Raw genomic sequence first — 11,241 nt, 5'->3', positions numbered from 1 at the left:
CAACTGTACCCTGTAGCGTAGAAATGGGGGACCTGTAGCCATGCAGCTGTTGTTTGACTAGTACTGCCATCAACCCTGGTTATTGATAACCTGCCCGGGGCTGATGGGAGTCTGTGCAGTTCAATAACACAAATTTCTGATTAGTGAAAGCAGATAAGTCCTAAGGTTGATGCCACTGGATATTGCTGCAAAACCACCTGCCCTGTTAGATGCCTAAAGCAGGGGTCAGCAAGCTTTTTCAGCCGTGGGCAGGTCCACAGTCCCTCAGACCATGTGGTGGGCCGGACTATATTTTGAAGGGGGGGAAATGAACGAATTGTTAGGCACCACAAAGATGCATTTTAAATAAAAGCACACATTCTACTCATGGGAAAACACCAGGCAGGCCCCACAAATAACCCAGAGATGCATTTTAAATAAAAGGGCACATTCTACTCATGTAAAAAACACGGTGATTCCCAGACTGTCCGTGGGCCGGATTTAGAAGGCGATTGGGCTGCATCTGGCCCCCGGGCCTTAGGTTGCCTACCCCTGGCCTAAAGCATCCATGTAGCCTGGTGGCATTTGGATAAAGGGCTATTTACAGATAGGCTTGGTAGTTCCATGGATAGACATCAGATACGGCTTTTCGGAAACCAGGGTTCAAGAAACCAAGGATCTCCATCAGCAGTGGGGAGCCTGGGGCCTTGCAGATGTTAGTGGACTCCAGCTAGCATAGCCCAAGCTCAGGATGATGGGAGTTGTAGTCCAGGGACATCTTGAGAGTCTCAGGTCCCCCGTTGCTGAGTCTACATAATGGAAACATTTGACTGTTAATGCAAACCTTTTCACCAGGTGCAGAGAACATCTGGCCCTCCAGATGTTGGACTGCAAGAATGGCCAGACATCATGAGGTGGTAGTGAAGCAACATCTGGAGGGCCAAAAGCTCGCCACATCCGATTTAGGGTAATTTTATAATGTGTCCCCAAAAACAACTCAATGAGGAGCCTTTAAGGGCATTTAATAAAGAACGTTGTGCTTTAGTTACTTTGCTATGAATGTCCTAAAATGAATGGCTGTTTTTGGTGAAGGGGTTAATAAATGTTTTATTTCGTAAGAATACTTTCGGGGGTTTTTTAGGAGGACAAAAAAAAATAGTCCCTTTTTAAAAATGTGTACAGCGTGTTCGTCTTGTGGTGTTGCCATTTGAGCTGGCTATTAATTTTTCTAGTCACTGTGGATTGCTAATCCCTTAAATTATTAATTTATTCTTTGCGAGGGGTTTTTTGTTGTTGTTGTTTATAAAAAAAAAGACACTTTTGACACACTTATCCTGTAAAACTGATCTTGCGCTTAACCTAGATAATACTTTTTTTAAAGAAAAGAAACTTATTATTTTTGCTGTTAAATAAATGTGACCTGTGCCTAAAAGCAAAAAAAGTGTCTCTCAATCTCTCTCTCTGTTATTAACTAGCACAATTAGGAGAGCAGGCTGTTGAGGGAGTTGCTATTTATAATGCTAATTAAAGTACTCGCCTGTGCATTTTAAGTGTTCAGAAGAGCGCTAAATCCCTTGCAGGCGACCACAGTGCCTGGAGACAGACAGGTTGAGTATCCATAGCAATGACCACAGGAAGAATGACCACTGGGAGGTGAGCACAGAGAATAAACGCCATGTTGCATCTGCAGCAGCACAACCGGACGCCGTCATCTGCCCCAGCTGCAACAAAATGGTCAAAGGCCTGGAAACGATGCCTTATGAGGAACGGCTAAGGGAGCTGGGCATGTTTAGCCTGGAGAAGAGGAGGTTAAGGGGTGATATGATAGCCATGTTCAAATATATAAAAGGATGTCACATAGAGGAGGGAGAAAGGTTGTTTTCTGCTGCTCCAGAGAAGCGGACATGGAGCAATGGATCCAAACTACAAGAAAGAAGATTCCACCTAAACATTAGGAAGAACTTCCTGGCAGTAAGAGCTGTTCGACAGTGGAATTTGCTGCCAAGGAGTGTGGTGGAGTCTCCTTCTTTGGAGGTCTCTAAGCAGAGGCTTGACAACCATATGCCAGGAGTGCTCTGATGATGTTTCCTGCTTGGCAGGGGGTTGGACTCGATGGCCCTTGTGGTCTCTTCCAACTCTATGATTCTATGATTCTAAAACATGTCTCTCCCACATCGGCCTCTACAGCCACTACAGGCGCTGAAACTCCAAAAGTTTGACTTCACGCCCAAAGGCGCACTCCTCCGTTGTCTCCTGAGACAGATGGATGCCAACAGAGAGACAGATGCTATACTACGCAAGTAGGAATGGACACAGCCACACCATGCACTGAAATTCCTTTTATACCACTTCGGCACTCGTGGTTTCTTCTAAAGAATCTTGGAAACTAGCTTTTCTAAGGGTCTCCTAACACCTTAGGTGTTAGAGAGTGTGGTGGAGTCTCCTTCTTTGGAGGTCTTTAAGCAGAGGCTTGACAACCATATGTCAGGAGTGCTCTGATGGTGTTTCCTGCTTGGCAGGGGGTTGGACTCGATGGCCCTTGTAGTCTCTTCCAACTCTATGATTCTATGACCTCTCAGCAACCTTGAGAAGCTACTATTCCAAGGATTCTTTGGGGATAAGTCATGACCATTACAACAAGCAGATTGGTGTGGATGCGACCATTCATAATCTGTCCTGGCTCGTGTTTTTAAGTGAAAGGTGGGCAGTAAGTCCTACAACCCCCTGGGAAAGTGTGCCAAAGACCAGAGGAAAACACCAGATCTCTCCAAAGGTGGAGAGAAAACACAGAGGGATTCAAAGTTAAGAGCTCCTTTCTTGCCCCTATGGAAACTTCCACTGTCCGGCTGCCATTAAGAATTTCAATTTTTGCAGAGCTGGGAAGAAACAATGAAATTTCCCCTGACTTCCTGCTCTCATCAAGGCACAAAATAGAAAGAAAACGAGGTGTCTTTTCCATGTGTATGTATTAGTGTATTCCATTATACAGAAGTTTAAAATATTAGCCCACCGTTAACCCTGGATTTGGACAACCAATGAATTGAGCCCGAGAGCAGCGATTTCCCAGAGCGGAAAAAAAAAATCTGAGTGACAGCCATGGGTGTGCATTTTTAAAAAAACCAGCTAAATAATCAGTTAGCAACCTCTGCTTTCGTATACCGCAAAGGCACCACATGAACCACAGTCTTAAACATACTGATTTGGAGTGGAGGTGCTAGGAGACAAAATAAGTCAATATATTCTCAGACATTTGCGATTCCTAGAATAAGAAATGGGGGAAATCGGCAAAGGAAAGATTCATGTCAGGAGGACCAGCCTTTCTAAACATGATTTTTCCCTAGGTGGCTATCTAGGTCAACGAGGAGAGAGTGCTTCTTCTGTGATGGCAGCCAGGGGGCATGACTCACCTGAGCTCTGTGATAGAGTGCAGGTAAGACCTCCTACCTAACGTACCACAGGCTGAGGTTGGATACTTGACTAGCACATCCAGGAGCTTCAAGATCTCGTATGAGAGAGGGCACTTGCACCATTTTAATCTTCAACCTAGCGGCACACGGCTACACCCAAGGCCAAGGCCGATCAACAACGGTGTTGCCCTGTGGCCTGAATTATTCCAAGCTGCCATATTGTTCTATCCCTCCCCCAAAGCTCCTACTTGTCTTTCAGTTCCACTCAAAATATCCATGGCCAACAAGGACTCGAAACAGGACAGGGGTTAAGAACGTGCCGCCACTCTGCTTTGAAAAGGTATCACAGGGCAGCAGAAATGCCTTCGAGTCCGGTTTGCTGCACTGTCCTCCCTGAAAAGACACCCCTCTCGAGGGGTTTCGCAAAGGGATTCCCCACCTTTTCGCAAGGGGATAAGGTGTAGGTGGGGCACCTCAGGACACTTCGAATTCAGTCTTCGTGGCGGTCCTAGGAGGTGTAGTTCCATGAGGGAGCGGAGAATTCCCTCCTCACCACCCCTCAGAGAACTACATTTCCCAGAATTCCATGGAGCGGTAGGGCCAGGCCGTTCAAACGGTTGTGGTGCTCAGTCTTGGCCACGGTGGGCCTAGCTCTCCTGTTGCTAAGAAGATTAAAAAGGCCAAAGGATCATTGAGCACAGTGGAGCCTTGCTTGGTGGGGACAGTGTCGGCCATTTTGTGTCGGGTCAACGATGGCTAGAAGACGAGTCCGTGAAAAGAGCTTGACCCTCCACCAGGGTCGTGCCCACAACCCCCCGAAGAGCTATCGTCATCGTCCCCATCAAAGTCTTTCCACCACAGAGGGGACTTGGGCAAGGCCGAGATGTAGGCACTTCTGTTTCGGGCTTCCTTTTCTTGCTCCTGTGGCACGGGAAAACAAAACAAAGCTCAGACCTGGTATACACCTCAAATCAGTTAAGGAGATAAGCAACAACAAATAACCCCCTCAAGGTCAGCCAACATGGCCCCCTCAAGATGGTGCATCATCCCTTAACATTGGGTCACCATGTTGACTGGGACTGAGGGGAATTGGTTGAGGCCACCAATATCTGGAGGCCAGCAACCTCCTTGACTCTCAGCTAGCAAGTGTGGCCCTGTACCACAGTAGTATGGAGTGCTGCAGTATGGAGTGATAATAATAATAATAATAATAATAATAATAATAATAATAATAATAATAATTTATTATTTATACCTCGCCCATCTGGCTCTGCTTCCCCAGCCACTCTGGGTGGCTTCCAACAAAATATTAAAATACATCAAACATTAAAAGCTTCCATAAACAGGGCTGCCTTCAGATGTCTTCTAAAAGTCTGGTAGTTGTTCTCTTTGACATCTGGTGGGAGGGCGTTCCACAGGGAGGGCACCACTACCGAGAAGGCCCTCTGCCTGGTTCCCTGTAACTTGGCTTCTCGCAATGAGGGAACCGCCACAAGGCCCTCGGCACTGGACCGCAGTATCCGGGTAGAACGATGGGTATGGAGACTCTCCTTCAGATATACTGGACCGAGGCCGTTTAGGGCTTTAAAGGTCAGCACCAACACTTTGAATTGTGCTCAGAACCGTACTGGGAGCCAATGTAGGTCTTTCAAGACCGGTGTTATGTGGTCTTGGCGGCTGCCCCCAGTCACCAGTCTAGCTGCCGCATTCTGGATTAGTTGTAGTTTCCGGGTCACCTTCAAAGGTAGCCCCACATAGAGCACATTGCAGTAGTCCAAGCGGGAGATAACCAGAGCATGCACCATTCTGGTGAGGCAGTCCGCAGGCAGGTAGTGTCTCATCCTGCGTACCAGATGGAGCTGGTAAACAACTGCCCTGGACACAGAATTGACCTGCGCCTCCATGGACAGCAGTGAGTCCAAAATGACTCCCAGGCTGCGCACCTGGTCCTTCAGGGGCACAGTTACCCCATTAAGGACCAGGGAGTCCTCCACACCTGCCCGCCCCCTGTCCCCCCAAAACAGTACTTCTGTCTTGTCAGGATTCAGCCTCAATCTGTTAGCCGCCATCCATCCTCCAACCACCTCCAGACACTCACACAGTGCTTCCGTCCAGGGTTTCAACCACCCCAAGTCATCCACTACCACCACCAGGCAGATGGGGCTCATCAACCTTGGAGAAGAACAACTCTGATCCTAAACCTCTGCTGCCTTGAGGGATATCTTCAGGAAAAGAAAAGGCTAAGGAGTGAACGTTGCACAAATTGGGAGTGGAGTCCCTAAGATGGTTGGATGGCGCCTTGTTCGCCTCCTTCCAGCAACTCCTGCAGCCAAGCTGGTGCCTAACAATTTGACCTCACCCCTGGAGGTGCACTCCATTGTGTCTCAAGGCAGAAGGATGCCAACCAACCAACGGTTTTGCTCCCTCGCCCCACCCCGGTCAGTCCCAACAGTATTCCATCCCCATGGAGCATGAACAGTCCTCACTGGCTTGTTTGGGGTGTCCCCCCTACAGCCACCTCCATTTGTGGGTTTGTTTGTTTCTGGAGGCGTGGACAGTCTTGTGCCCAATCCTAAATCCATTTAGGATCCATTTAGGATCCATTAGTTTAACTTCCCAGGTGATGCATGAGGCCACTACTCTCTCTTCCTGGGATACATTCAAATACAGAATCAACTAGGAAGTCACCTATATGGTCGTTCTTTCCATACATTATACGTAAACATTTCTCTGCTCTCCTGCTGCAGGTAATTCATTTTATTCCCCACCACGACCTGGTGGTCTCCCAACCACCATGCATGGAGTCTCCTGCATAATAGCACTCTAAAACATTTCACAAGCAAAAGCAGCTAAGTGATTTAGCTTAGTGCTTTGTTGGATATAACCGTCAGAGGCTGTTGATATCTTACTTGTGCGCAAGCAGCGTGATTTTGGCTCATCTCCAGGAGCACGAAAAGTCTCAAATCTGTATCTGGGTATCCAATGTAGCGCTCTCTAGCTGTCACTAGACTACAACTCCCATCATCCTGGACCAACGGCCATACTGGCTGGGATTGATGGGAGTGGGTGTCAAAAAAACCCCAAACATTTTGGCTACCCCGGCATATACAACAACTACGGTGAAGGAGCTGGCATACCTTACTGTCATGGAAATCTACTCAATATTGATCCAGAGCAGATTCTCAATGTATAGTTAGCAGCGTAAAAACTTAAGCACGTTGCAGGATTCCCCCAAAATAGACCAGAGGCCATTAATATTCCATCCAGCAGAGCTTTGCTGCCACTGAAGGCAAATGAGCATAATGGTCACAAATCCAATACATTCAGGATTGACCCTGTCCATAAGAAATCCATTTGTAGCAGACTTAAACTTACAATAACTTATAATAAGTCTAAGCCTTGGCACTGAGCATATTATGTACAGAACACCACACCAGAAGGAAAAGAGATAGAAAGAGAAAGTGAAACCCAGGTTCCTTCTGGCCTGACTATTATAGTCGGCATGACCTTGACAGAAAGAGATAAGAGAACCAGTTTAAGCCAGCTGTACTCAGCTTCTCGGAAGGAATAACCCAAACATCATGAACCTTCTGCTTGTTTCTTTCACGGAGAGAAGGTTCTAGAAGCTTCCAGAATTAAGTAGAACAGGAAAGATCTCTAGACATTCTGCACCAAGCAAGAAATGCAAACTGACACTTACTTGCAAGTACATGATATTATCCTTCGCAATGGCTTCCATCAGGCTTTTGTCCGGAGAATGCAAGTCTCCATTCACCCGGCCGGACTCTCCAGTGGCCCCACGCCCCGGGTCTCTCGACTGGCTCGTCCTCTGCCTATAGAACAGCAGGTAAGCCGTATCCTTGGGCAGGAAGGATGTCACATTGCTGACGGACTCGAAAGACGAGAATGAGACTCTGGTGTCGTTGAAGAGGTACCACTGGATCGCAACGTCCGGAGGTTTCTCTGGGGCACCGCTCTGAGAAGCGTCCTTCAGGTTGCTCTCAGCCGCCACATCCTCACACTCCCGGGCGTAGCAATAGTAATGGCCACTCTCAGAGGAGACCCCGGAATGCACCACCACGCTGCAAAGGTCGTACACCACCGAAGCGAAGGCCTTACACGCTGAGGCGCTCCGTGGCGGGTTCGCTCCGCCGCTCGGGTCCTCTGAAGACGTCAGGACCGGAAGCTTCAACACCAGCGGGACAGAGACGTTGTCCAAGATCTTCCTCCTCCTCATGGCCCTCAGGTCAAAGGAGAACCTCAGCAGGGTGAGGATGAGGTAGTGAGGCCCCTCCGTCAGTTCGGCCAGCTTCTCCGCATCCTGAAGAGAAGCGCAGTTGTCACAGTGATAGCGGTTCTCCGCCGTCAGCATCTCGGGCGATAAGAAATAATTGATCAGGTCGGGGACGGATCTGGAGGCCGTGGGCCCGCAAATTTGCTCCCTCAGAGCCAACACCAAGTCTTCGTCGGGCTTCGCGTCTTGCTCAGCCCTCGGGGGGAAAGGAGTCTCTTGACTTCCGGGCCCCAAAGTTTCGACGGGCAATATTTGGGGATGATTCTCTCCCGGTGCAGCCGGCTTAGTGAACCTCCTTGGCGAATCGAATGTCCTGCTTGGCACTTCTATACCCGACTGAACGGCCTGCGGGCCCATTTCTTCTACCGGTAAAAGAGAGGTACTGCTACTGGCTATAGGCACATGATTATCAGCTGGTGGGAAAGCCAAGGAGAGATCCGTGAAGGCTTCTTCTCTGGAAGAGACTTTCAGGCACTTCAGACATCGGATTTTCGTCTTAATTCTGCCCCCAAACATTTTTTCAATTAAAGTCTTGTTCGCAGGCTGCTGTTGCTCAGCCTGAGATATCAGCGTGGACTCTTTGAGCTTCTGGTAGATTCGCCTTCCTGTTCTCTCTTCTTCATGAAGCCTTTTTTGGGGGGTTGGGGGAAGAAGAAGAGAAATACACTGAAGAATGTCACCAGTAAAACCATCCCTCCAACCACGGAAGGAGGTGCTACTAGGCTCTTAGACACCTGCCAACATCTAAGCCCTGCATCTCAAAATGAACGGCAGTACCAGAATCATATAATTTTCTCCTAGAAGGACAGACACTGAAACCTATATTCTGGAAGGCATTTTATAAATCATTTTCACTTGGAATACTGCAATGTGCTCTACATAGGGCTACCTTTGAAGGTGACCGGGAAACTACAACTAATCCAGAATGTGGCAGCTAAACTGGTGACTGGGAGCGGCTGCCGAGACCACATAACACCGGTCTTGAAAGACCTACATTGGCTCCCAGTACATTTCTGAGCACAATTCGAAGTGTTGGTGTTGACCTTTAAAGCCCTAAACGGCCTCGGCCCAGTATACCTGAAGGAGCGTCTCCAACCCCATCGTTCTGCCTGGACGCAGAGGTCCAGCTCTGAGGGCCTTCTGGCGGTTCCCTCACTGCGAGAAGCCAAGTTACAGGGAACCAGGCAGAGGGCCTTCTCGGTAGTGGCACCCGCCCTGTGGAACGCCCTCCCACCAGATGTCAAAGAGAACAACAACTACCAGACTTTCAGAAGACATCTGAAGGCAGCCCTGTTCAGGGAAGTTTTTAACGTGTGACAATTTAATGTATTTCTAATCTTTGTTGGAAGCCACCCAGAGTGGCTGGGCAAACCCAGCCAGACGGGTGGGGTACAAATAATAAATTATTATTATTAATCTAATTGACAAATCCATGTCACAAATCAACTGTGTTCCAATTTGTTCTATCCCTTGAGTGCATTTCTGCAGTAAGTTCAGTGTTAGCCTCATGCTTTTAGACGCAAGCTGCCTGATAAAGCGGGAGGCAAATAACATTCTTATTTCAAAAATCTGTTTGAACCAATCCGTACAAACCAACAAACAAATCTCTCCCAAATGTATAGGGCAATTTTAAGGGCTGAGCTTTCACAGGCTGTGAAGAGAGTGGGCATTTGGGCAATCTTCAGGGTGTGTGTGGAGACAGGATAGGCAAACATGCCAATTTCAGTTTCTCGGCTTTCCAGTTTTAAGTTCTAGATCGGTTCCCAATTTACCTACCATATTTTTTGGTCTATAAGACTCACTTTTCCCCTCCTAAAAAGTAAGGGGAAATGTGTGTGCGTCTTATGGAGTGAATGCAGGCTGCGCAGCTATCCCTCTTGCTGCTCTGGCTTCTGAGATTCAGAATTTTTTTTTTCTTGTTTTCCTCCTCCAAAAACTGGGTGCGTCTTGTGGTCTGGTGCGTCTTATAGAGCGAAAAATACGGTATTTGGTTTAAAGTCCTGAAAATTCAGCAGCATTTTACTGCATATTTCTCCTAACAAGAACAGTAATAATTTATTACGTATACTTCTACCTATCAGGCTGTGTTGCCTCCAAGATAATAAAAAAACACAATTAGGTATCAAACATTTAAAACTTCCTGATACAGGGCTGCCTTCCGATGTCTTTGGAAAGTTGTGTAATTGGTTTTTTTCTTTGACATCTGATGAGAGGACATTCCACACGGCCGGTGCCACTACCGAGAAGGCCCTTCCCTTCTCGGTAGACATTTCTTGCATACAATTTTACCTAATATTCATGTTGGGGTTTTTTTTTTACAAAGCATATTTTATCTGAGAAGGATGCATCTTACCGATCGAGCAGGTACTTGAGGTATTCAGAGCAGTCCTGCTGAGCTCCCCTGGTGAACCAGGGAGGCCAGGAAGCAGAGAAAAAGCTTTCGGGAGAGATGGCAGGCCGCTAAGAGGGATTTAAGAAAGGTGGGTGGGGAACAGAAGGGAAAATGGTGAAGAGACAAAAAGCATTTGCTGTTCGGATACTTTTGCACCTGTGCTTTTTAAAGTTCAAATCATGGCCCCAGCTGATTTTTAGACTGCTGAATTTATATATTAGGTGGTTTTAAATTTCGAAATCTGCTTCATTTTAGCTAGAAAGCTGGGGTAGACAGTCGCCAACAAATCCCTAAAATAATAAAAGTGCAGTGGCGCCTTGGTTCTCAAATGCCTTGGTACTCAAACAACTTGGAACCCAAACACTGCAAACCCGGAAGTAAGTGTTCCGGTTTGCAAACTTTTTTTGGAAGCTGAACATGCTCTGTTTTGAGTGTTACGCTTCTGATTAGAGTGCCACACTTCCAATTTGAGTGTTACGCTCAAATTGTTTTTGTTTTTGCGGCTCTTTTTCAAATTTATTTTATGACTGTGTGGAAGAACCCAGTTCAGCTACTGATTGATTGTGTGACTGCAGTACACGGTTTATTGCTTTCATTTTATGGATCAATGATCTCGTTAGATAGTAAAATTCACATTAAGCTGCTGTTTTAGGAGTTGTCTTTAAAAGTCTGGAACGGATTAATCCATTTTGCATTACTTTCTATGGGAAAGTGTGCCTTAGTTTTGGAACGCTTTGGTTTTGGAACGGACTTCCGGAACGGATTAAATTTGAGAACCAAGGTACCACTGTATCGGCCAGTTTCCCCAGCTGCCTTAAGGGCTGCCATGACATTCCTTAACCTGCTCACTCCCACCCGAAAATCTGCAAATATAGCAAAACACTGTTGTTTGTGCACTGGACAAATGCTGGCTGTTTCTGTTCTGCTCAACACTAAGCAAAACAGCAGCTGTGCGGTGGTGGTTCTGGCATTGTGAGTGGTCAGCATGGTGCAGTGGTTGCGAGTGTTGGACTAGGACCTGCAAGAGCTGGGTTCGAATCTCCACTCCACCCCAAAGCTCACTGAATGGCCTTGAACCGGTCACTCTGTGTGCTTAATCCATTTCACAGAGTTGCTGTGAGGATAAAAGAGAGAAGAGCACGTATTGAACCCTTTGGAGGAAACGTGAG

General features: G+C 47.2%; 1 protein-coding gene across 6 annotated transcripts in view; it reads right to left on the bottom strand.

Annotated features, from left to right (window-relative positions):
- Window positions 1-2,930: 2,930 nt before the first annotated feature.
- Window positions 2,931-11,241, bottom strand: part of USP35 (ubiquitin specific peptidase 35) — a 43,631-nt gene continuing 35,320 nt past the window's right edge. For all 6 annotated transcript variants that reach the window (XM_083436232.1, XM_083436233.1, XM_083436234.1 and 3 more), the window contains 3 exons: window positions 10,034-10,140; window positions 7,087-8,308; window positions 2,931-4,307 (listed from right to left, as the gene is read on the bottom strand). In XM_083436232.1, the coding sequence (XP_083292358.1) occupies window positions 4,143-4,307; window positions 7,087-8,308; window positions 10,034-10,140 (1,494 nt within the window). In that variant the 3' untranslated portion in view covers window positions 2,931-4,142. The remainder of the gene's footprint in view (window positions 4,308-7,086; window positions 8,309-10,033; window positions 10,141-11,241) is intronic.

The sequence above is a fragment of the Podarcis tiliguerta genome, assembly GCF_965153285.1.
Source record: "Podarcis tiliguerta genome assembly, chromosome: 4".
In the NCBI taxonomy this organism is placed as follows: Eukaryota; Metazoa; Chordata; class Lepidosauria; order Squamata; family Lacertidae; genus Podarcis; species Podarcis tiliguerta.
This window is presented reverse-complemented; position numbering and strand designations above follow the sequence as displayed.